The sequence below is a fragment of the Xiphophorus maculatus genome, chromosome 4, assembly GCF_002775205.1.
Source record: "Xiphophorus maculatus strain JP 163 A chromosome 4, X_maculatus-5.0-male, whole genome shotgun sequence".
Classification (NCBI taxonomy): Eukaryota; Metazoa; Chordata; class Actinopteri; order Cyprinodontiformes; family Poeciliidae; genus Xiphophorus; species Xiphophorus maculatus.
In genome coordinates, this window is record NC_036446.1 from 9,683,293 (window position 1) to 9,710,529 (window position 27,237).

General features: G+C 38.2%; 1 protein-coding gene across 2 annotated transcripts in view; it reads right to left on the bottom strand.

The window, feature by feature from the left end:
* Positions 1 to 4,880: 4,880 nt before the first annotated feature.
* The window catches only part of csk (C-terminal Src kinase), a 43,526-nt gene continuing 21,169 nt past the window's right edge, over positions 4,881 to 27,237 (bottom strand). Inside the window, exons 2-13 of one of the 2 annotated variants that reach the window (XM_023332797.1) lie at positions 22,396 to 22,479; positions 20,090 to 20,203; positions 18,561 to 18,673; positions 13,683 to 13,902; positions 10,510 to 10,603; positions 9,949 to 10,014; positions 9,433 to 9,532; positions 9,186 to 9,276; positions 8,875 to 8,948; positions 8,107 to 8,302; positions 6,830 to 6,916; positions 4,881 to 6,236 (exon numbers count right to left, since the gene is read on the bottom strand). In XM_023332797.1, coding sequence (XP_023188565.1) covers positions 6,054 to 6,236; positions 6,830 to 6,916; positions 8,107 to 8,302; positions 8,875 to 8,948; positions 9,186 to 9,276; positions 9,433 to 9,532; positions 9,949 to 10,014; positions 10,510 to 10,603; positions 13,683 to 13,902; positions 18,561 to 18,673; positions 20,090 to 20,203; positions 22,396 to 22,410 — 1,353 coding nt within the window. In that variant the 5' untranslated portion in view covers positions 22,411 to 22,479 and the 3' untranslated portion in view covers positions 4,881 to 6,053. Of the gene's footprint in view, positions 6,237 to 6,829; positions 6,917 to 8,106; positions 8,303 to 8,874; positions 8,949 to 9,185; positions 9,277 to 9,432; positions 9,533 to 9,948; positions 10,015 to 10,509; positions 10,604 to 13,682; positions 13,903 to 18,560; positions 18,674 to 20,089; positions 20,207 to 22,395; positions 22,480 to 27,237 lie in introns of both variants that reach the window. The other variant, XM_005796136.3, reaches the window with a different exon arrangement.

The window sequence follows — 27,237 nt, forward strand, 5'->3', positions numbered from 1 at the left end:
CATTCACATAAGACACTCAAATGAACATCTGAGTGAAATGTTTTGTGTAAATGTTAAAGGCTAGAGATTCAGTTTCATAGCTTTCATCTAAATGTCTGTTCACTGTATGCAAATGTGAATATCAATTTTGTTCATGCAAAACACAAATGAAGTCTAATCATTTGATAATTTATGTCAAAACTGAACTTTATACATACATCTATATACATTCAGAACTCTGTGCGTGTTGGAAAAACTAACACTGCACATCACCACTGTGAAGCATGGTGGTGGCAGCATCATGCTGTAGTTTTTTTTAGTAGTCTAGACAACCCCTTAACATTTAAGATTTTTATTAAGAAAAAATGCAAAATTGCTTTGTGAATTACGATAAAAACACTAAAAATATCTTTAGATAATGATCCTAAGATACATTATAAGCCTTTGACTTACCCTGAAAAAGGTAGTCGTTTACCTTTCAGCTTATACAACACTGTTCATTTCTATGGTGCAACATTGAGCTGTCCTCCAGCTGATGGACAATGGCCAGATGACCCTCTCACAGGTCGGACATCATGCTGTCAACCTGGATTACTGTGCATGAATCATCGGATCGGAAGAGCAAACTGAGCAGAGGTTTAAAATGCAGACAACTCATAAAAATATTAACACCCTTTTAACTTTTCCACAATTTGTCACCAATAAACAAAGTGTTTAATCTGGATTTTATGGAAAGATGTAAGATTGTGATGTGCTTTTGTAATCAGCCCCCTTTTAACTGCAATCAAGTGCTTTCAGAAGCTCAAGTACAAATGTTCAAGGAGTGTGTATATTTTGACAGGCACAGTTAGCTGCGACATGGTAATCAGTGGAGATAAGCGACAATCACCTCCTACCCCACCCGACCCTCTTCATGCTGTATAGGATGATTGATGAATAGATAGTAATAACTGGAAACCTGATACTCCAAAGAAATACGGCTTCATGATGTGGCAGGAACACCCAGTGGAATAAATGACACACTCTACATGTCACCAGGCTCCTAGAAACAACCCCACTGCTCAAAAAGGGATCTTCGTCTTTTGAAGAAACCAAATCCTTTCCTGTACACCAACAGCAGCAGGAAGTGGGTTATTTTTAGACTGATCAGCAAAGTGGTGAGCCCGGACAGAGAAAGGCATGTGAAGCCATGCATCAATTTCTAAAAAAGAACCGGAGGACGTTAGAGACAGCCTGTTGGCCTGATAATGTCAATATTATTTCTGTCATCTGAAAGCTTGCTTCGAGACACGGAAACAGGCTGAAAATTAAAAACTCCCACTCTCAATGACAGTGCTACAGCTGTTTAAATACAACCCTTGGAGAGGGTAATTCCAGACTTCCTTCTCTGCAATCTGCAGCATCACAGACAAGTGTCTCTGCTGGGAGAGGTCAACATTTTGGGAATTGTCTACTGTACTGTTATTTTGACAATTTAATGACACAGAGACAGTTTGTTTGAAGTCCAAAAGTCTTTCCCACATTTTGCTAGCTTCTAGATATTTTATTGGGATTTTTACATTATACTGTAGGTCAACACAAAATAGCACAATAATGTAGAGTGAAAGGAAGAGAGTTGTTTCTTATGAATAAAATGAATGTTGTGTGAGGTGCATTTATATTCAGCTCATCTGAGTCACTACCTTGAAAAACCTGATTGATTGAATTACCTGGAAGTCTTCGGACTGATTTTTTTTTTCTTTCTTTACAAAAAAAGCAAAGTAAAATCAGGTGAAATGCATTTCTAAAAAGCAATTTCAAGTAATGCTATAGGTTTTCAGATGGTGTTGGGCTGGACTTGCCTCTACATTTGGGGTTGTTGTCTTGTTTGCTCTCAACCCTTGCTCGACCTTAAAGTATGATGTACAACTCTATCCGTCATCTCTGGTTAACTTCCAAATTTCTGTGAAATAAACTATATGCACTACTTTGTGTTGATCTGTCATAAAATCCACAAAGATTTATTGCTGCAATGCAAAGTACAATGGAAGAGTTCAAGCCCTGAGAACACTTTTAAAGGTACATCCAGTTCCGGAGAAACATATTTTTAAAGAAAAAAAAAAAGGCCAAGTTTAGATATAAGCTTAATACATAGAGAGGTGGTGTAGTGACCCCAATGAAAAAAAAACAACAACCTGGTATTAAACTACTCGTAATGACTAGAAACCAACATGAAACTTGCTGGCAGCTTCAAAGAATCCTGCTTCATGTGACAGATAAGCTAATGTAGACCTGAAGCCTGAGCCCACCTGTCCAGCTCACCCTCATTCTGTCACACATGTAGATTTGTCAGCTGCAGTTTGATGTGTGAGTGTGTGTGAGAGGCTGGCGGGTGCGAACGCAACACCGGCGCACACAGGCCTCGTCTGGCGTCTTCCTCGGACTGGTGTTGTTGTAATCAGATTAATTCAGGAGCTAATTAGTTTCTATTGGGCTCAGTCTGACAGCCGACGGTCACACAGATCCGTATAATAACTTATCAAAAAGCTGATTAACACTTCAATCCTCCTGCATGTGCCTCCTAAGAACCAAAAGCTGAGTGCCTGTCATGATTAGTTAAGCGTGAAGGAAAGACTTAAGCATCTAGATGTGGGAGAAAACTCAACTCATGTCAGACTGATGTGTCAGGTGGGATTCACAGATTATAACTAATAATTCCTGAAAAGAAATGAGTAAAATTAAGCCCAATAGAATTAAGCCCTCTTTGGGACAATTTTTTTTGTTGACCTTTGGTAGGCTAAAAATGGTCCCTCGGCCACCTAATGAGCTGCATGTTTGCCAAGAAGCTCAGAAGGTGAATGTCTCTGAGCTCCTGAGGTGGATGTGTTAGTGGACCTCTGCAACAGGCCCATCTCATGCAGCTGTGGCAACATAACAAATCAGAGCTACCGTGATAGGTCCTGACAGCGGCGCAGCCTTAGCCACGAGCATAAAGCGCATTTGTTATGTAACGGGCCTATTGTTGCCGCCCTGTCACTGCTGTTAAAATTCATTGGATTTATGCAAAATTAGGACCCACACAACATTGTTGTAGCAACAGAGGAGGAACGGAGATCGGAAGAACTTTAAAATGGAAGCAAAAAGTGCAGCGAAACTAATGGACTGTATGCTCCTTCCTAAGATGATGATGATGATCTCCAGAGAGCAGTGAAGGCAGCACTGTGTGAACCACGACAACTTAGTCAAATGACACTTCTTCATACATTTAAGGCTGTGTTGACAACACTCCTCGCCTGTTTACTGCACTCCTGCAAACTACGTTCACATGTGGTTAATAGATGCTGGGATAAAACTCCCTGGTTGCTTTTGATCAAAGCCGAGACCAGAAGTCCAGATCTCTGAAGACCTAACCTGATTGAGGAACTTTTTCAAGCAAACTGAAACATTTTCACACTTCTGCAGATCTAGAGTTATCATACAGGCTAGTGAGGGAAACTGAGACGGTCGTGAACGAAGACCACCAAACTGCTACATTATCCACTTTATATTACTCTTACACATTTTATCCACATAGTGTTTGAGACACATGTGCATTACTTTAATATATGCGAACTAATCTGTTGAATGAACTTTCATCTTGCTGTTTCACAATGAAATTTCAGCACATTTCACTAAATCAAATGAGTCTTTTTAAGACCAAGGCAATTAAAATTTAAAACCCAATTAAATCCTGAAAAACAAATAATTTTAATAACTTATTAACTCTCTTAATAGTTTAAGAACATTACACATATGACTCAATTTAAAATGCTGTTCCTCAACAATAGCATGTAACTCCAGGGTTTTTTTTTTAAAATCTAAAGCTAAAAAACAAACCCATCCCATCAAGTATATACAGTTGATAGAAAATACTGCAACATTTCCTCCTTTTGGGACACAGGTAACATAAGCAAGAAGTTGCTTCCCTTCAGTTTAGATAAAAAAAATAATGTTCTGATTTAAATGCAAAATTATATGTGACAAATAATCTAACAGAGCTCATCTTGAGCATAACACCATCATAGGGATAGTAGTGGCACCATCATGGTGAGGGAATGTTTTTCTTTTCAGCTGGTCATAATTTATTGGAAAATTGAGCTAAACACTGGAAAATACCTGGACGAAAAGTTGATAGAGCCTGTAAAGAATGTGAAACTGGAGCTATGGAAACCTTCAAGCGTAAACATAGAGCTAGATCTAAAATAAGAGTTAATATCAAAGCTTAATGCGTAAGCATGACTCATAGTCCAGACCTAAATTCAATTCAGTATCTGTGCCAAAACTTGAAAATTGTTCACAGACACCGACTAATCTGACAGAGCTTGAGCTGTTCTGCAGACTCTCTAGTGCAAAGCTTGCAAAGACATACTTCAAAAGATTTACAGCTGTAATAATGAAATGTGATTCTACAAAGCCTCTTCTCTTGGAGGCTGAAAACAAATGCAGGTTACACTTGACAAACTTGCATCAGGTGGTTATCTTGGAGACCATTTATAAATTTATGGCTTTTTAAGCCCATTATGAATTCAATTTAATACCTGCATCATGATGGAAATGTACAAAAGATAGCCCCGTGTCTTACATTCAAGTAATTCCATACTTTTTTGCACAGAATGAATGCAACATCGTTATAGGTTGGAACTAGAACTGAGACAGTGGAAAATCATTATCCGGGTCTCAAATGTAAATCACCTCACTCAAACACCACCCCACCGCCTCTCTTGGCTCCGCACAGTTTGCTGTAATTTTCTAAATTTATCAGGGCAATGCTTTCACAGGCGGTTACTTACACTAGGTTGTCAATGTACATTTTTAAATACGAATTTAAAACATTTAAAGACTTTTTGCGGATGTGCGAACACCACAATAATGATGCATTTCCACACTGTTCAGATGGAATGATTTATTCATAGTCATGATAGCATAACAAAACAATGAACACTGAAAGCACTGACAGCTGAACCCAAGGCCTCTCACACACAGCATGCACCACCCGACCCCAGAGTTCAGGGACGCCAAGCATCCAGAGCAAAAAGTCACTTCCTGGCTTCTCAGAGTCCTCCTTCTCTGTCCCGTCCCGGTCAGTTTTCTCTTGTTCTTTTCTTTTAAACCTTTAAATATATTTTTGATATAAAAACAAGCCCACGTATGATGAATCGACCATGTGTGTGAAGTGCCTCTCCTGCCCCAGTCTTCTCCCATAATCACCCCACGCCGTCACTCGGGGCTGCCTTGGCAGCAGGATGAAGATGACGCCGCCCCTCGCTAAACAATTCTTCCTGTTCATGTGCTCTTCTTAGGGGAGAAAAAAATTGAACAAAACAAAAGACAGAAATGGTGGAGTTGTCGGGAGACTGTAATAAAAAACATTTGCTGACCTCCCTGAAGAGAAAGAAATAAAAAAATAATAATTAAAAAATGACACCTCAACAGTCCAATTAAGCAGTGGAGGGTTGTGGAGCTCTGTAGACTGGAGGCACTTTGGCACAGAGCGAAGCCCCCCCCCCTCCACCTGACAACACAGCAGAGGGTCGGGGGATGGAAGGATGGAATGACAGAGCTGGCATGCAGAGCCACGTGGTGATGCATGGATACTGGAATGATTTAAAATTTTTTTTTTAAAAATCACAAAGGTTGGGGGTGAAGAAGAGAGCACCTGACAAACGTGGAGGAAAAGGCCAGCCCCTCCTCCAGTTAATGCCACGTTTCAGGAGGAAGAGGAGGGGAAAAAAAATAAAGAAAGAAAAGGCATGATGCAAGTGGATGAGGAAGAGCAGCTCGGACCAGGTTACAGAGCGCGAGCGAACAGTGGCAGGTGAAGGAGGACGAAGAAGAGATGTGAGGAAGCTGCTTGGCAAAGCTATACAATACAAACAGGAAAACAGTCCTAATGAGAAAGCAGGGTGGAGCCTGAGGTCAGGGGAGGGAACACGGTTTGGCAGTCCCTTGGTTTGGCAAGCAGGAGGAAGGTGCTGTGGTCCCTCTTCTCCTCCCATGATCCGTCTATACAAGGCTGCTCCTCATCACCTCTCAATCCCTGCCTCCACAGCTGCTTTTTACAGGTACAGCTCCTTGGCTCTGATATGCTGCAGTTTCTCCCTCAGCATGCGGAAGGAGGGCCGCATGGCGGGGTCCAGGGTCCAGCACTGCTTCATCAGGTCGTAGACCACAGGCGGGCAGCCGTCCGGGGCGTCCATCTTGTACCCCTTCTCCACCCGGGGCACCACATCTTTTAATGGCTGAGAAACAGACACGCACAAACACACACACCGAAATAAACAAATAGAGATAAAATGTTTTAACTGAATTACTGAAATAAATTAAGTCTGATGGTATTCAAATTTACAGAGATGCACCTATACTTGTATGTTCCACAAGATGAAAAGGAAGTTGGCTTCTGATTCATTGTGATAAATGGCTGTTTTGAGGGGATTTTTTAAGGAAATGAGAATAAATGCAAATAAGATTTCTCAAATATCAACTGATTTCATGCAGCATTTAAGCAACTTTATTTCCCTAATTCTTCCAATCTTGATTTAAAATTCATAAGAGGTGACCTTTATAATTTTAAAAGATTTCGAAATTGAGGTTTATTATCTTTTAGAAAATGTAAACTCAAACATTTAATACTTTTCTAAAAATGGAACACAATTAAAGCAAATTACAAACTCTGAGGACTGTGTAAGAACCTGCTGTTTGTTTTTCCAGCTAAAATGATTCTCCTATTGCACAAAAATAAAACCAGACTCAACACTGGTCCCAGTGCTAAAGCCTGCCATCTGCTGGTTTATCTCAAATTTGACAACCAGAGATGACCAGCCAGGATACTTACAATTCTAGGGTAAGGCACGCGGCCGAAGGAGTAAATCTCCCAAAGAAGGATTCCATAACTCCAGACGTCCGACTTGGTGGAAAACCTCTGTTGGGTAAAGACAAGCAAACCCATTAACACGTTTTTACATGAAGTCATTCAGAAAGTGACACATAAACACTGCTGACATAATTAGCAGCGATTTGACAGGGTGATACAGCTGCTGCCTGAGGAGGTGCCGTCATTAAAGCAGAATGCACAAGATCTGGATATGAGGATCCTAAATTTAGTGCAAGCTCATATTTGTGAAGTTTCTTTGTAAAGTTGAGATTTGAGCATCTATGGGGATTATGTGCCCACTTTTCAAAGCAAAATAAATTATTTCCACATGATGCCTGCAAGACTAGAGATAAACATTTGAGAAAACTTACAGAAACTCTGCAAATAATCTATAACATCATTATATGTATGGGTTGCAAAAATATGTTCCAGCACCTGAATAAAATACCAGCTAGAAACAAATGTGATAACAGATTATTATCAATGTAGTAGGTCAGAGTTGAAAGTTTCAACAACCAAGAGTTGCCTTGAACACCCAGGAATCTAATCAAGCTTCCTTCTGAAAGTATCTCAGGAAAAATTATCTTATATGCTTGGATTATAAGCAGAGGTGACATGTTTTTGCATTCTGTTACTATAATTTTTGGCAAAATTTTAATGTCATTAATAACTTATCTTAGAAATTATTTATTGGAAAACAGACACGGTGCCATTTAAGCAAGTAGTCGTTCTGGAGGGGTCACTATAAGGCCATGATTAGACAAAGTTTTACCAATTGGCATTAGAAACTGAAACTTGCATGAACTGTATTAAAACTAGGATCCAATTTGAATGTACGTTCCTGAATTTGCCAAAAGTGATTGTGAAGAATTGGGATTTCTTTATTGATATAATTTTACCTTTCTAGATACATTTGTTGTGAACTGAAATAATGGAAATAAATTGAATTTAACTGAACTGATTCAGTTAAATCAGTTGGGCACTTGAGTTTAGAGCCATTTCCATTAGTTTAAGTAATGTAGATTACCTGAATCAGCTGAAGATAAAATACCTAAAACAAATCAGGGATGTACAATTGACTGGTTTCTATGGTTACCATGGTACAATCTGCCTCGTATTACTGTTCTGAAAATGCTTCGAGATAATATTTCGTAACTGCACTAATAAACCCAGTGAAATGTTTTGATTAGTTTAAATTAAAGAAAGCCGCAGCCTGCCAGTGCAGATCTGCTGCTTACCTTCTCTCTTAGTGCTTCTGGGGCGGTCCACTTGACGGGCAGCTTGGCAGTGTCCTGTATGGAGGAGGCCTCCTTGGTGAGACCGAAGTCGCTGACCTTGGCGATATTGTCATCAGACACGAGCACGTTCCGAGCTGCAAGGTCTCTGTGGACGAAGTTGTTGGCCTCCAGGTACTCCATGGCTTCGCACACATCACTGTGGGTAGAAAGTAAAGGACAACAATATCATAACTATTACTTTATTACATGAAAGATTAGAGCAAATGTGTGATTAGCTCTTGACAAGAGGAAAAGTCAAATATAGAGACAGAATATTGTGTTTTCAGATCCAATATCTTTGTCTGGTAGATATTTTCTTCCTTTTCTTGCTTGACTTCATGCAAATAAAATCTATTTCTAATAAGAGAAGCCAAGTATTCCATGTGTCCCACTGAAAATAAGGCACTGAACACCTCACAGTGGATTAATACACAAATACCTTCAGATTGGAACATTTTCGCTCATTTCACTGTCTTTTTTCACAGGTGCTAGAAGACAGCACTGTCTTAACAACTGTTTAATTAAAAAAGGATTAAGTCAAAGCCTATATTTGCCAATGCAGCAGCCATTTTTCAGAGAAAACCATCTGAATAATCTGTCTGTCTGTAAACAAACAGTTCTGGAGTGCTTCCAGCCAAACGGCTGACGCCGTTCCCATGAAATTCTGTAGAACTTCTGACAGCTAAACAAACATTTTCAGAATTAAATCTAACCAAGATGAAAACTCACAGTGAGAACTTTAGCAAGCAGTCCCCACCAAGAACAGTCCGTCCTCTGGAGCGCAGGTAGTCCACTAGGCTGCCCTGTGGGATATTAACGTCAGTAAACTGCTGGATTATGAAAACATCAAACGGTAATTCAGAAAAATAAACATGTGCAGCATTCAGTGCATTTAGTCTCTGGAATAATTATGAAGATATCGATCATAATTCAAAATGACTGATATTTAATAACTTAAGAAAAGTCAAACCAGTTCTACAACTGGGTATATTTTTTACTTTATTAGAGAACACAGCCACCCACACTCTGATCTAACTGACCTTGGCCATGTATTCTGTGACGATGTAGAGGCTGCCCCTCTCCTCCACTATAACACCGAGCAGCTGCACCAGGTTGTTGTGCCTCAGTTGCCTTTGTAAACAAACAGATGGAGAAAATGATGCTGTTGGTGTGCAAGAAAATACATGAATCCATTTAGCTGCTCATGCTAAAGTAAAACCTCATTAAGAAACAGAAATATAAAGAATTGTTTCAAATTACAGAAGACAAAAAAAAGTCTGATCTTACGTCATGACAGAGGCCTCGGCGATGAAAGCTTGTGCTGTGGCATCATTTTTGATACACTTGACAGCCACCTTGGTCCCTCTGTAGTCTCCGACCATCACATCTAGTCATGAAAGACATGTTTTCATTTCAATATGATGGAAAGTCATCGCTGTTTATTGTGATCATAGCTCTGATGCAGGTTTGCGGTTGTCCTGATCCACCTCTTATTTCTTGAACTTTTGCTTCCAACAAACCAGAATTCCTTGAAACTTTAAAAGTAGGGATGCAAGTTATAGATTAATGAGTTAAATATGCAAATTAATAACTTTAAAAAAATCATATAATATGATTTTCTGAATTTTTGTTTTAGATTCACTCTGTTCACAGAATGAATGTAAGGAAGTTAAAAAGCAGCCAAGGTCTAAGGAATTAAAGGGATAATAATAATAAAAAATGAATCATCTGCAGAATGATTTCGACTTTGTATGAAATTTAATTCTAATTATATCAAAAGAAAAAAAAAAAACAGTTACTCACCTCCAAACTCCCCCTTTCCAATTGTCTGAAGCAGCTTTAGTTCTTTTCGGTTCAAGGCCCAGCCACCTGCCAAGAGGGGCCAGAAGGGGCTTAATAACTGTAATGCAACATTAACGATATTATCTTTTCTCCCGGAATATTCAGAGACCTACAATCAAACTAATCACAAGATGTAATAAAATATGTTTCACTTTGATGAGAGCTCTTTTTGTGTCGACTTTTAGAATAAGTGCTGCGATAATCAGCCATGTTCAGAGGGATGCATGAAGTTCAGCAAAGGCACATGGAGGAGGAGCCGGCTGGTACAGATTAACTTTGACTGCTGGTGAAGCCCATGAGTATCCACACACAAAAAAGATTAATCACCCTCGTGATTAAAGCTATTAGGCTGTAGATGACAGCACAACCTTAGAGGGCATGAAGGGTTTGTAGTTTACTGCATGCGCATGCATGTGACATTGCGCTTACAAGGTTAATACGACGGCAAGTAAACAAATGTCCCTGTGAGCCTCGGTGCCAGAAGCCTAGTGGAGTGGTGTAGTAAAAGTAAGAGAAACTTACTCCTGGAGAACTCGTCCTGCGCCGCCACCGTCCCTTCCATCAATTTGGGTTTAATCAGTCTGGTGCAAAGCCCGTCAGCGTCTTTGGTGTAGTGCTGCACACACAATTTAGCACAATTAAGACGTCATTTACAATGTAAAACTACCCTGTTTTATATTTTGTGAAAGCTTAAAACTGCAGGCATTAAGACTTAAGACATTGGGTAGTGCTTAATGAATCATCACTTTGTTCATATAATAATTCAGAAAAGCCTTTTATCTGCAAACAGCTGCACATGAAAATTGTGATAAAAGGAAAACTGTTGCAACTAATAACAGCACAACTTCTTCTGAGAACTGTATATTTCACTTCCAGATGTCATATCTGAAATTGAACCATAAATAGGTTTGACACAGGTCACTTAAGGCCATAGCAGTGGCAAGACAAGGCTACAATAATACACAGCATTCTGTCAGCTCTCCAGCTAGACTGATGCGACGCAGCAGAGGGGAAATTTAGTGCGAGAGGTTAGTGATTATGAGATTTTCCACACAACACAAAACCGTGTCATTGGGTCATGAAATCAGGTTGTACTGAGGTTCATATATTATTATGGCTGGCTGATATGGCTTAAAAATAAAATTTCTGATGTTTTAATACCAAATTCAATTTACAATTTTAGTCTACTTTCTCCTCTCACTTTTTTTCCCCCTTAAATAATTAGCAATGACAGAAAATATCTTTAAAAACTTTTTATTTCAATAATTCCTTCTCAGAATTGACCTAAATTCAAAGTTGAAACAAACAGATGCTGTAAAACCCGCATGTCAAACATGAAGGTACTTCTTGGGCAGGTTAGCATAACTCTGGAACCCCCAAAAAAATCAACTGATGAAAATGACAGATTTTCCAAAAATTAAATGCTCAAAAACAGAAAATTAGAGTAGTCGATAAAATCAAAGTCTCGCCCAGCCCCAACTATTAGACAAATAAAAAATGGAAGGTTGTTGGGTCCTGAGGGAGCTGAAGAAGGGTTGTTACTCCAATAAGGTGTAAGTCACCATTACAACCACCAGAGGGAGAGCAAGGTACAGGAAGAATGTACTCTGAACTAGCTAGTTTTCATGCCTGCCAATGGATCCTCAAATATTAAATAAGAACATGTACATGGATGATTATGCTATATCTTGGATTTTCCTACTGTTGAACTAACTCATTTATCTGTTTGGTGCCGTGTTTATCAACTGAAATGCTCCAAACACCGTAGTCTGATTCTGCTCGTGTAACATGTTGCAATTGACAAAAAATGTGATTTACATAATCGTTTTAGCTAAATCAAGATCTTCCCATGTGTAATTAACACTGAAGGCTGTGATTATAAAGTAAAAATACTCAATGAGTGCATAAAAGACAATACTTCTCCATCATGCAATTATTTTGCGGCTACCACATGCAGACATCTTTGCTTTTATCACATCCATAACATTACTGCGGATGCCATAACTGACAACAAGCTGTCAGCAAACAGTATGTTTAGGGATAAATAGAAGGAAGAAGCCATATGAAACATGCTGTGACCAAGAACAGCAGCAGAGCGCTGGAACAGACAGCTAGATGGAAAAACACCAAAGAATGTGAAGAATCCTATCTAAGGCTATTTACAGGGGAATGCAGACAGTCTACCGGATAAAGATATGGAGAGGCTGACAGAAGGGAAAATGAAGGAGAGCGGGGAATATGAGCCAGCAGGGGGAAGAGTGAGATGGATAACAAAGAGAGGAGGACAAAAAGCAATATGCCAGGTATCCACGAGGGAACTCGAAGAAGGAAAGACTGACAGAGGGGAGGTGGAGAAAGGAAGTGGGGGTAGAATCGAGTGTGAACAGGATAGACAGAGATTGTGGGTGGCTGATAATAAGAATGCACCAGAAATGGGGATGATCTCACTGCCAGCTGGCAAATTCCTATCGTCCACTTCCACTGCCCCACGGGGTAAAAAGATGAGGCCCAATTAGAAGTGTGATAGCCGCCAATCTAGCCTCTCTCCTCCTGTTTATCTGAGAGGATGAAAGACCTCTCTTTCTCTGCCTGCCACCACGCCTCCCGTCTTCCCCTCTCCTCTCTGTCCTTCCTCTGAACCTGCCTTCAGATAGGAGGCAGGAAGGGAGACGATCAAACAGCGCTCAGAGTGTATGCTTGAGTCTTGATGTTAAGGGAAAGGTGGATAGTGAGTGTGAATCTTTCTTGTTTTGAGTTATGCAATGTTTCAGCAAGAATGAATACCCAAACTTTAATATGGTGGCAAAGTTTGTACTGTGGATTGTGAACAAATATATATTTGTTCACAATATTTTTAATAATAATGCATTTTTCCAAATGCATTATTAGTAACAGTACATTTCTTTGGTATTTAAACAGTAACCTATTAAGCCTCCTGGGACAGGTTAGGATGGGTACATGAGCTATACAAAACATGTTCATTGCATTTGCTGTTCAAAATCAAGATTTTAGTCTGCTAAGATTGGCACAACAATTTGCCAACAATTGGCAAATTGTTGTGCCAATTTTGAACTCATTTCAGAATGAGCTGTTTTAGACCCTATTGTCACTTTAAATAAATACAAATAAGCCACATCCATTTACACTCACACGAGAAAATGGATGCAAACAAATCCGCAATTATACAACTGTACATCTTTGAAAAGCAGAAGTAGAACCTCCTGCACAGGTAACAAGAATACAGCAAGTGGTTTGTAGATGGTAAGTCAACAACAAAACACTTAGCTGGGTTTGATAGGTGATGGCATAGCGCCGTCAAATGAGACTTAATCAGGAGGTTTTTTGAAATAATTCATTTTGCAGATACCAAAAAACATTTACTTATTGCCAGAAAAACAGCTTGGTGTTTTTTTAAGTGCTTGGGCTGTTTTTAGAAACAATAGAAAATCAAACGCAAATACAAAAACATGCAAAATGGTAATTTTGCATAATAGGTCTTTTTTAAGAAATCTAACAGGTTTGTTCTTATACAACATGAGCTACATATTATTTTTTTTTACACATTTTATTTAAAAAGCACTTCTTTATAATGATGATAACTGAGGAATACAATAGACTACCTGCATAATAACAACATCTAAAAAAGAAACAACCAAACAAAAAGAACAAAAAAACCTTCTGAGTTCAACCCTCACCTCAACCAACTGCATGAGATTCTCAAAGAACTCCTCCTCGTCGATGGTCAGTTTGCCGTTGTGGTAGATGATGCGGTAGTGCTCCACCTTGCCGTCGCAGCTGACGCACAAGGTGTAATCGCCAGGGTAGTTGGTGCTCTCCCTCACCAGGAAAAGCCCCGTCTCAGGGGGGTAGAGGAGACGCTCCGCCTGCTCGCGAGTGATTTTCCCATGAAACCATCTAACGTGATGGAGAAAAGAGAAAAGTTAGTAAAGCACAGAAACAGAAAGGGAATGCAAGAGTTTGAAATAACTTCAACTTTACAATGTAGGTCAAACTCCTAAAAGTTGTTCATATTTTGTCATATTACAACCACAAATTTTAGTGCATCACCTGACAATTTTATCTGAAATTATTGCAAAGAAGTGCCTAACATCATGGTAAAAGAAAATGACAATTTACAAAACTACTTTTTACCAAAAAATTGTTTCCGTTTACATCCCTTTCATTCCGCTACCCCTCGAATAAAATCTAGTGCAACAAAATTCCTCTAGAAGTCAGTGGAAGAGTAAATAAAATGTTTGTACTTTAAGAAGACAACCAGTTGTTCTGGGACTAAGAGGTATGATAGAAAACATTGGTGAACAAACGGCATCATGAAGACCAAGGAAGACATCAGACGGGTCAGACATAAAAACTGGAAGAAAGACAATAGTAAAAGGCCTTTGAATTGAGCTTCTTGCAAGTGAACAAAAGCAAACATAAAGCCAGAGCAACAATCAAAAGCGTACGCACGTGCTAAAATGGCCCCGTCAAACTCCAAACCTAAATATAAATTAAGAATCCATGGCAACACCTGGCTAATTCTCAGATGCATCTAATCTGACTGAGGTTGAACTAGCCTACAAAAATATGGGTTAACATATAAGCCTCTGGATACAAAAAGCTGATGGAGGCGTACCCCAGAAGACTTTCCCACAGCGGTCTGACAGCACTGACTCATGAGAGTCTGATACAAATGCATGTTACTTTTTTGTTTGGTTGGAAATAAAAATGCTACAAGACAAAGTATTTTTTTCCTTTTCCTAAATATCAGCAACTACTTAATAGAGCAGTGTTTTGCTTAAGGTAGTGCTTGCTGGAGGAAGCAATTACAACACAAACCATTATCCCAGCAGATCAATTGGGTCTTCTTTTTGTCAGAAAAACCCCCTGCTGAGAAAAGAAGACGCCTCCTCAGAGTAAATAAGAGCTAAAAAAAGAAGTTCTATAAACTGCATTTGGCCACAGTTTCTGTACTGAGAAAATCAAACAAAAAAAAGAAGAGAAACTATGTCAATGTCACTAAACTTGTGAAGTTTCAGCCACACACAGTGATTTGCTATCTTTTCTGAAAGAAGAAGCGAAAAACAGGAGTGGAGCAGTAAAGGGAAGCCAGCAGCAGCGCTTCCACTCAGACCAGAGGCGAAGGCTGTCTCGTCTTAGAGGTTCAGTGAGAATGTACCTGGTTCCAAACAACAGGAAACACACACACACACAGAAATAAAGTCTGGGGGCAGAAGAGGAAACTGACATGCAGGCACAGCAATAACAGGAAAATACAAAAAGGTTTAGACAGGGCAGCGAGTCCGACAAGCCAAGAGACCCACTCCCGAGTGAGGATAGGGGGAACTGAGAAGTGACCTGAACTTTTACTAAATGGAGGAGAAAAAAAACAAATCGAGTCCTCTGCTAAGACACAAAGGTGCTAGTTTCTTTTTACATAAATGTCTATTTAAGATCAAATGTCTTATTTTAGAACAAAGTTGAGTAATGCTCTTGCTTGCCTCTGACACTGCACAGTTGTTCATTGACTTCTGCCACTTATGGAAGAACTATTCCATGAAAACAGGTTCTTCCTTTCAGCATTTGCTAGTCAATGGGTGGTAATTAACTACTCAATTGATTTATCCTGTTTTTGGTGCTTCCCACCGTTGCACCCTCCTCCTCCTCAGCTCTTGGGCTGATGAGACATCGGAGGTCTTCGTGGTAAAGCAGCTTAATGCGGGTTGAGTTGATTAGATCAGTGATTGCAGCTTCTCCGATGGACAGAAGCTCTTTAACTCCCGCTAATCTGAGAGTGGACGACAAGCTGTGTGAACGGCCATGGATGCGCTCAGTGGAAACACAGCACTGCTTTGTTCCGAGAAACCAACTGCAGTTTTCAGACATGACATCATGGTGAAACAGGACGGAGTCCTAAACATGCTTGGTCCAACATGGAAGGAGGAAATAGGACACCAGTGTTTAATATCCTTGTTGTTATCATAGGATGGTGCCACAATGAGGAGCAGAATTCACCCACAAGAGGGCAGCAGAGTGAACAGAAGCAATAAGAGCCCCCAAGATGGCATCTTCTGCTGAGTATCAACAAGTGAGTGTGAGAATGGGGACAGAAGACCACAGCTGAACCCTTATGTAACCCAGAATAGAGGGAGAGGCCATTACTGAGACATCTGTTAGTGATTCATGACAACATATAAAATGTCCCTCTGCGTCACTAACAGTACTATCAGAGGACAGCTTATGCATAAAGAGAGCACTGAAATGTGGTGATATCAAAATCCTAGCAATTAAATTCACCAAAATATGACCTGGCCTCCCCATTACAATACAAATATACAACGAATTTTTATTAATACAATATCACACCACAAATGATTATCTAAGGTTTACAGTTATGAATTTCATTAAAGTCTATGTCAGATATTCATGTTAAAAAATTTAACTCATCTAATGTACATTCATTACAAAAAGCAATGTTTCTAGTGCTTATGTCTGTTAATTGATATGATTGTTGCTTACAGGTAATAAGAGGCTTGCCCAATACTTGGAAAATACTGGAATGATTATGATTACGATGTATAAGCAAATAAACTTAATGGTATTAATGCTTCTCAGCTTTGGAGTCATTATAGACATAGATCCAGACAGTTTCTATTAAGCGCTTGGGGGAAAAACATATTTCCATGTCAATAACATTGTTTTATCCAAGTAGTGGCTTCTTCTGCTGTTAAGGCACACACAGAAAAAACTTTAATGACTTTACCAGAAAATCACAATTCCCAAAACATGTCCTGCTGCATTCAAAACAGCAGCTATGAGCCATCTATGGCCAAGACAGCCTGAATACATGGTACTAATATAATTAATAATTATATTTAAAAATTATTACTGCAAGCCAAGTAGCACTTAATGAAATGAATACAACACTGAGTGACACTGAAGTAACAATAAAGACACAATAATATTGTGTAGTCTTAAATGATAAAACAGAATTGTGATGTTATGCTATATTATAGCCTACAAAACCATAAGTAAGACTGTTGACTGCTCACTGAGACTCTGCAGGATGTATTACTACAGAAGAAATGTTGCATAACCTTTTGTGAAAAGACATTAAATATCTACTAGAGGAAATTTGTGGTTTTGAGGTTTTAAAACAAAGAAAACCATAAAACATTTATCAAAAGAGCATTGATTCATTTTCTTATATAGGATGATGATGCTTAAGAAAATTTATGCAAAAAAACAAAAACAAAAAAACAACCCCTCTAGTTTCCAAAGTAAGAATGAGAAAAAATACATACATTACTAATAGTTGTGCCATTCTGTTATGAAAATACAATGAAGGATTTATTCCACGGAAGAAGAAACTTAAAAAAAGATCTGCTATATGTATTTTTTAAATTTCATTTAAGTTGGTTCTCCACTTTTTTTAGCCTAATTATTAAGAGCCATTCTGGAAGTTCCAAAGAGCCATTTGTGGTTTCGGAGCCATAGGTTGAAGATCCCTGGTCTAATGTAATGTTCAAATTCAGAACAGAATAAATGCTACTAAAATATAACTGTATCATGAATCTGCATTTCACTTGTTGAATTGAATTACTGAAATAAATTATCTTTTTGGTGATGCAGCTATATATAAACCTTACACACAAACACACTCCAGCATGCTGGATGAGCATTCACACCAGTGTGGACAGACGATACCAGGGGTGGCACAGAGAGAGGGGCTAGAGCTTTCAGCAGTAGCTCATGAAGAAACAAAGAGGGTCAAAAGTCAGTTCAAATGCTTCCTTCCAACATGATGTGAAAGTCAGCCACTGTAAGTTAAAGAGGCAATGCTGACGAGCACCGGCACCATAATGAACGAAGATCTGATTTCACTAATATAGATGTACAGAGTGTAGATTATACTTTTCTTTGAAATGAACAAAAGATAAAAAAAAATGGCAATGAACTGCTAATTACCAATTTAATTTTCTACAGTAATGAAAAAATGTCAACATTTTATCCAATTAGAAATTGAGTATAACAATAGCTCACTATAACTTCTTCTAACTTCAACTTATACTAACATAAGCAACATTTTTGCAGCACTTGTTTCCTTTTGCTTCACGAATGAAAAGCTCATTTTGAAGTCAGAACATTCCGGTATTTTCTGATACTGCAGAAAGAGAGGCTTGGCTTTCTTGTGTCATTTGATTTGCATGCAGCTTTCATCATGTTGTCCTCTTTTTGACTTGCCACAATTTCAAAAAGAGCCACTCTGTCACTCTGAAGCGGCACACAGATGCTTCTGGCCTCTGAGACAGTGACACAGATGAAATGAGACACCATAAAGGCGGAATTTCCGTGGATTGATGTCGGAACTGTGTTTTCCCCTCGCTGCGGGGAGCCAAACAACTTTTTCACACGGTTGAGCAGCAGACACATATGTGGCACAAATATGCAAGATGCACAACCATAGTCACATCCCTGCAGTATTTCTCCTGCAGTGTTTTTAAAGTGTTGCATAAGAATGCCCAGCTGCTTTTACAACACATGGCATGCTCCATTAGCACTCTGGTACTTACGGCATAAGACTGAGCTTCCCTCCTGATTTCACTCCTTCCCGTTTCTGGACGTAGTTGGCCGGAATGGTGCCCTCTCTGCCCACCGTGTTTTTTGCTTTGTACCAGTTTGGATCCTAAAAGAGTCAAACAGCAAAAGAGTTAACTTCCATCTCTGTTGAAGCTGAAGGCCCACTCATCTGAACAGTACATTTAAACCACCTGCAAACTAAGAATCCACAAAACATGGCAACAATATGATCTTGCCAAGTTGTTTTTTTTTTGTTGGTTTGCATGAATGTTAAACTCCCTCAATAAAATAAGAAGAATTGAGATAGATCTTAATTACAGCCTGAAAAAGCAGTCATCAGACTTTGGCTCCTACCTGATACTCCCACTCTAGAATAATGGACAGAATGTGTTAAAGAAATCTATCAAATGGTAAGATTAACATTCTCAATTCATTTTGAGATGAACAAGTGTACAGCACTCTGGTCAAAATGGATATCCTATGTTAATAAAACAACATGCAAGAATTTTGGCTTGATTAATAAAAAAATGTAGTAAAGAATTGGTTTATTTTGCAGGAAGTGTCTATTGGCTATCTAATTTCCTTTTGGTTATATATATTCAAGTAGTGTTTCTACAGAATAGTAACCTTTTGTTTTCTCTCTTTGTTCTTGTTCTGTTTGTTGTGCTTCCTTTGTTTTAAATGTAAATGTGAACGAATTTGATCACAGTTGATATCAAGCTTTTGTAATCTCAATGTTTAAAAAATAAAGACACTCCACCGCTCACACCCTAAAAAAATGAATTTTAAATATTGATTATTGATTGCATCTCATCTCCTCTTTCTGCTCCTATCACATGTAGTAAAGATAACTCCCTTGAAAGGAAGTATTAATTCTTTGAGATAGATCTCCTTTTGAGGAATTATGAGACTGGTTTATGCAATAAATGTCGTCTAAATCCACTAAAACAAAGTTGGAGGATAAATCAACACCTAAAATTGTTGCTGTGCTCCTGAAACCATTTCTGGTTCACTTTACAACATTATCCTGTTGAAAAAAGTAGGTGTTAAAACAAAATCCACATGGATGGCAGGACACAATGTGTCCCAGCAAAAATATTTATTACACTCCATCTGCTGGCTGCCCTTCTTCCCCTAGTTCATCTTGGTACTATTCTTCAGGAAAGCAATCCACATGCATCTGGTCATCTATATGATGTAAAAGAAAACATGATTCCTAAAACCAGGCCAACAGCTTCTATTGCTTGGTCCAGTTCTGATGCTCTCATGTCCACTGTTTGCTCCTTTCGACATATGACATCACCACAAACTGCAATTCACTGTGTGCATGAATTTCTTTCGCAATTTTGGAAGTAGTAGCTCATTCTGTTGGAACAGATCAGCCCTCACTCCTTACGTGCATTCAAGAGCCTCACCCCCTAAATACAAAGTGAATACCACCCTTTTTCACACATTAATGCTTGTCATTCCATTTAAATTGAAAATGCAACTTGTGAAATGAGTCTCACACAGTAATTCTTACCCTGGTGACTCCAATGATGGTCAGTACATCTCCTTTACAGAAAGGCAGATCCTGTTCAGTGCCAGGTTTGAAGTTATACTTGGCAACGCACTCTGTGCCAGATGACCATGGCACCTGCTACACAGAAGATACAGAAAAAGCACCTTTAAATTGTAGTAGGGCTGTCACAATTCCTCAAATGATTTGAGAATTTACATTGTTAAAATTCTCAAAGCTTTGTTAAATTTTGTTTCACTATTTAGCGCTACGTGTTAAAGCCGGGTGATTATTTATGCTGCGCAACACGCTTATTCGGTTGAGGAATGCTAAGGGCTAGCAGCATAACGTCCAATTTTCAAGTTCGGTCCAGGGAATACGGGGGGATTTCATTGACTGATGTCCAGGCTTTTATAGTTTTTTGGGGCACCAATAGAGATCCTTAAAATGACTGGTGCATTGCATGGAATATGATACCCCGTCTCCTCACAAAGTAGCTTCCTAGCGGCTAGTTTGGAGCAAATGTAGGTGAAGAGCGCGGTGGGTGTATGCATATAGGTGGAGACATGGAGATGTAGATGGAACTCTGTAGTTGATGCTTATTGTAGTGTTTCAGACGAACCGGAAAATACATTTTCTACCTTCCTGCTCACAAAAAATGGGTGGCAGAGTGCACTGTGGCGGTACAAATGTTTGTTGCACTGTCTGACAATGCAAATGATATTAATTTGCATTGTCAGGCAAATATATATCAAATATAATAATCAATATCCGAGATGTTTTTAATGAAAGGCAACTCTAAGGAAAAGGGGTTTTAGCCTATATTTAACAGGTGTTTCAGGATCTTTGAGGTTTTCTGGAAGTTCCAGATTAGTGGTGTATAAACTGAATGCTGCTTCTTATTCTGGGGATGCAGAGCAGACCAGAACCAGAAGACTTTAGTGTTCTGAAATGTTGACTGTGGTGATGTGCTCCATTTTCCTAGTTTTAGTGAGATTGCAAATAGCAACTGACTGACTTTTTAGGTAAACCCATGAAGCAGCAGTTTCTTTTAAATGTCTTATTGAGGGTCGTTCTTTGCATCCTCTTTCAATTTTTTGTCATGTAGTACAAATGAAAGCTCAATTTCTAATAAGACAGTAATAGTTTATCTTAATAATTCCAAACTGAATAAATGCATAGAAGTCTTTAAATAATCTATACAAATCTGTAATGCTGATGTAATAGTTTTGAATTATCCATAAGTGCAGACTACCCATCATGAATTACGCACTGTCACCATTAAAACTGCTGACCTGATGTTTTCTGGCAGGTCTAATTGAAACCATCCTTAAATAATAATGTGAATGAGACAAAATAGAGTACTAAGCAGTAGTTGTGAGTCTATGGATTTCTTCCCCAAAAAAGTGAAGTTTGTCACTGACAATAATATGCTATTTGTAGGTGAAAATATTATCCAGCAGTACTAATATGCTCATATACTCTCCTCGGCTCTAGTTGGATTGCGTTGGGAAAATGGAAGAAGCACTGTTACGTTAAGCTCTTAACATGGCATGTGACAATGCAATATAAATAAATTCCTTTACTACCCACAGTTTATCTGGTCAATATGCAATCTGCTTAGTAAATGATTAATAGAACCAGGTCAGCTAAAGATGGAGCCTTGATGGTCACAGTCAGGGTGTTTTTTCTTAGTTATTTTAGCTTGATCTAGATGATTAAATGAAGATGAAAGACTTCAAGATGAATGTCTATTATGGCCTTGTTTTAATTAATAGGCCAATACTGATATGCTAAAAATTACTGATATTGGCCAATGCTGATGTTAATGCATTATTGGGTATGTGATTTTTCTAATAAAATGAATTTGATAGAACACAACTGAGCTGCTTTTATTATAAATTTTGCTGGAAAAAGGTTGACAATCGTCAAACATTAGTATTTGGTACAGATGTGGACGACAGCAGCATAGAAAAGCTTTCCAATCTCCATAGCTTTATGGTGTTAATACAGTCTGATTAATGATCAGGTGCGGCTAAACTTCTATAATGAGTTATTTAATTTAGGAACCAAACGTTTACATTTTAGTTTAAAAACAAACCTAGTTCAGTCAATTGTAAAGAAAAAAAATAATTTCTGCAAGTAATTTTGGCAGATGTCTAGTAAATGCATTCTTAAAAGAGGGTGAGAAACATATTTTAAGGCCACTCCTTAAAGTGCTCTTCAGATGACTTGTATGATAAACATGCAAAGCAGTCAAAAATAAGTCCAACATTAACCTGTCAGAAGCTCAAGGATACCGAAAGTAAACAAGACAAAGAAAGGCTTACATGGATCGCAGACATGGTGAGGGGAATTGGGCAGCAGGTGTCCTTGGGCAGGCAGTGGTCACTGTTCAGCTAGTAACATCAGAGCTGTAATACACAAAAGCCAACAGCATTAAGAATCATGCACATTAAACAATATAGAAATGTGCACTTTTGTCATCATACACTTTACAGATTCTTTCAAGTACAAACTGAAATAAATTGCACTTATTTTCCCTCTGCTCATTGCTGTCCTCCCTTCCACCAAAAAAACAAAACAAAACAGGTGCAAATGTGTCTCAAAGACTATGAAAAAGAAATGTACTCACTGAAAAAACCTTCAGAACATTAACTCTGAACTATCAGAGGGAGGCATCAACTTTGGAATGCAGTTTATCACATAATAACTCATGTGGATGTTTATTATGTTTATTATGCAGCGATGCAGATTGAGAAAGACAGAGGAACGATTCACACCTCTAACTGATTCACCTAGAAATTAAAAGGGATTGGCTGCAGATCAAAACAAGTGAATATTTGCAGATTTAAAAAAGCTCAAATAATGGCGACCCCATTTGGTGCACATTAGGTCACATTTATTTGCTGTCTTATTGAATTTCAAGGTCCTTCTATTATCCATCAACTTTGAGCTTCAGCTCATACCCCCTATTCTGAAGTATATTAAGATGAACAGTCAAGCAAAGAGGCAATTTGAAAATGTCAACTGTTTATTTTTAGTTTGACTGCTTTTAAGTTCCTGTGCGGTCATTGGTCAGGTTTAATCAAGCTAAAAATCTGGCAATTCGGTTCAAGAGACAATTTTTTGGTGAATCTGTAGTCTGCAGTTAATGACCGTAAGCAACCATAACAAGTGTTATGGTTTTCCACTTCAGAGGTAAAGTAAATGGAGCATGGTTTGATTGTAATGTTGGGGGCAGAAGTTTTGCTCTTAGTGGAATAGATGCACTATTCCAGAGACAGTCTGAAATAAGATAAAATATTTGGCTAAACCAAAGCAGTCAGTTTTCTGAATTTACAAAAAAAAAATTGTATTTTCAAAACAACAACAAATCAGAAGCAGCTCTCTATATAACTGCAGCAGTCACTGGATAACGGCCACCACAGTGACTCCCATTCAAAGCATCTTACTTCCAGCTTGTGCCAAAAACAGGAAGTTGAAACAAGGAGGGTGGAGAAACACAAGGAGGAAGTAGCTGACGCACATTTTCCAAAGCTTTATAAAGGGAGAACTGGGCTGTATCTGAACAGCAACATGGACAATAGTGTCTGTGGCTACATTTAAACCAATTACAACCCATCTCAACAAGGCCAGGTCGGCAGACAAAGAATAGCATCCAAAACTACAAACTAAATTCTGGACCAAATATCAAAACCAAAATAGGTAGGTGATAATAAAAAAATAAATACATAAAAGAGATTCTGAAATCTCTCGTTGCTGTGTATAATCTTTGATCCATAAGAGCAGTGTAACGACCAGAGAGCACCAATGGCTAAGCTTCGCAGCATGACCATATCCTGTGTTGAAACAGGAAAGAGCCTAATTGCAGACCAGAACAGATGTGTATGCAAACTGACAGAGTCAAATTTGTCTGAGGCTAGGCTGCTCCGGTGAATCCAAAGGGAACACGCTTCTTTCCTTTTTGCCCTTCTTTACTTCTGCAACACCAACTCTCAGCCACACTTGCTGGCAAAATGGTAGAGGAGAGACAAGCAAATGCTATTCTTATCTCGATCCAGGAGTGAAGAATGCCTGCGAGCTATTCAAGAGCTTTAGCATTAAACTGTTGAAATCTTTACTCTTAAGGGAGTTGAGTGGTTCTCAGTAAGGCCTTGTGACTTCTCAATCTTCTGCTGATGAATAAAGAACCATGCCGCTTTATGCACTTTAAACTGAACAATAATTCCACAAGAAAATAATAAAACCTTGGAAAGAAGATCCAGGAGATGCAGCACAACTGTATTTGAAACTATGTTTATTACAACGAATAGTAGGATGTTTCAGGACAAATATATATGTATATCCTCTGCACCGTAGATCTTTATCACAAGTCAAATTTAAAAGGTTTTGGAGACCTTTTCTATTCTGGAAAGACTGCAGAGATAGTGGTGAACCAACAATGCCATCACTGGGAATTTTAGAGCAAAGAAATATTGCATGGACAAACTCTCAAGACAGCAACTGAACCAGAAATGGGATAAAGGACAAAGGAAAGCACATTTTCTCTTTGTAAGCACTTCCGTTCTGTTTCACACACTTTAAATCTGCAGTGAAAAATTAAATTAGCTTTTTAGCCATCTGCAGATGTTCATACAGATTGGTGATATTTATCCACTCAGATTTTCTGGACATAAAATATAGTCAGAAATTCTGATCCAGCAGTTTGATTTTATTTCTTACTTTTGACACTTTTAGGAATTGGAAACTTCCATAAAACTTGAGAAATTGACATGACCTACTAAGAGAATACATGAAAATAATTTTTATAAAAACAGCTGTTTGTAAAGATAATCAGTGTACCCTTTAAATATTCAATTACAATTCAACTCCTGCAGATTTTTTCCCTGTGTCTTGACAGAGGAGTAGTTCTGGACATGTATTTGCTGGTAAAACTTAAAAGTTTTCACTCATAAGTTTACAAGCAAATCTCTACCATTTTGAAAAAAAGAAAAGTAAATTTAAGTAAGTATTCCTTTATCATGGTTCTCTGGATGAATGAAAGTTTAAACATGAATAAAAAAAATAGTGTTTTTTTCTTCAGACTGCAGCAAGTAATTCTTATGACTGAGAAACCTCGGACTGAGTCATTCTCTGTGCCACGTTAATTTTAAGGCAATCTAGAAGATGGTCTAAAGGGAAAGCTTCATGGAGACGTTTCAGAATACTTGTCATTGTGAAATGTCATCTTGTCTTTTATTTATGCTAGATTGAAATCAATAGCCCTGGGTAAAATTGAATTTAATGAGCAAGCATTAAACAATAACTCTCATTACGCTCAACAAAGAAGAGCATTGCATGCACAATAATTGCAACATTCCAACTGAATTCCACGACTTCTCAGCAAATGACCCTATTCATTTGCAACAGAGAGACTTCTATGCAACATTCCCCATCTTCAGCAACTTTTTGTTTATTATGCTTCTGCAATCTGCTGTTGGTGTTTTTTTGTTAAACCTAAAATTTAGCTTAGACTAAAATTCAGCTCTCATAAAGTAAAAACAAAATTATTTTTGCTAAATGTTTAAATCAAATAATTTATTTGATCAAAAATGACAAAACGTCTGAAATATGGTGTAATGAATTGCATTTATTTAGATACCCAAACTAAAGTGCTCTTTCTGCATCTCTTTATTTTCATTTCCATTCAGATTCAAATCATGGTGCATCCAAATTTAAATCAGGTTGCTATGAAAAGCATCATGCATTTACAAATCTCTGAGCCAGTAATGTTGAAACGGTGCTTATTACAAAAAAGTACCACAATTCAGCAAAGGAAAAAAAAAAAAGCAGAAGGCAAATTAACACCCATTTAATTTAACAAAAAACAATCAATTCAGATTTTGGGGGGTTTGCCTGATGCATCGCTGAAGAGAACCAGGTACTTAAATATGACCTGTCCTTGAAAATAATATGTCACTGAGGCACATTAAGTTTGCACAGTTTCTAAAGAAAAATATTAGTTGTCCAAGATTTCTGGATGATAATATAAAGTTGTGGAAGATGTCTTAAGGCATAAATTTTCTGGGGAGAAGTAAGAAATGCAGACCTGGTGGTGAAAATGGAAATGTGGTAAACAGACAAAAACATACAGCTAAGATTTTATTAAAACTATGGAAAACTGTGCAGCTCCTGAAGAAGGTAAATTAGTAAACATATCTAATAATAGTAACCTGTACTTGTTTTAGAAAACACAAATTATAGAAATGTGGCTGTGTTCAATTAATTTTATTCATTTTAATTATAGACATGGAGAAAATCTGTTTTAAATTTGCTAATGCTAATTTGGGCAATTTGTCCAGGAAAGAATTAAACAGCGATCGAATCAGTTGCATGTGTTCCCCCCCCCCCCCCCGTTTAGAAACACAAGTCATGTTTAGCAATAGTCAAAATAAGCAAATGTGGGTTATACTTATCACTTACATAGTAGACGTATTCCACTAAATGAGTCAAAACTTACATCCTCATCTACACTTTGTCAGACCATCACAAATATGGAGAGGACGAGTTGTGATTAAAGTGTCGCACCATACCATCTTATGATGTAAGGTAATTTTAAAGACATGCTAAAAAAAAGTATGAGCAGAGTTTTGTCCAGTTGCATCAAGTATGGAATGACATGGTACTTCTCCTCCTCCACTCGTTGCTAGCTGAAAGAACGCTAGTAGACCTTTCCCTCACAAGAAAACTAAACCCATCTACTTTGAGAAAGAATTTTGATCGCAAGACACATCAACTCTTTTCACTCAAGGTCATCATAATGTTGGCATTTCCTGCCAAGATTTGACTGCTCTGTGATCTGCTGACATATACAAGGAAACACTTTCCTAACAAACAAATGGTATTTATTTAGGACATAAAACCCCTTCATTTATTCCTAGGCTGCAGGCAACTCAAAAACTTGTAGTACTTGAATGTACATGGAAATTTTAGTGCAGTGAAGTTTTAGTAAAGTCCCACACAAGCAGAGCATGAAGCTTTCACTATAGAGTGTATTGGCAACAAAGAGAAAAGTGTGGAAAGATATGGAAATACGATCTGTCAGGTATGCAAATATTCAGTACAGGCTGACAATAAAATGCTTACAGGGCTGAGAGTTTGCACAGAGGACAGCTTGGAACTGTCATCAA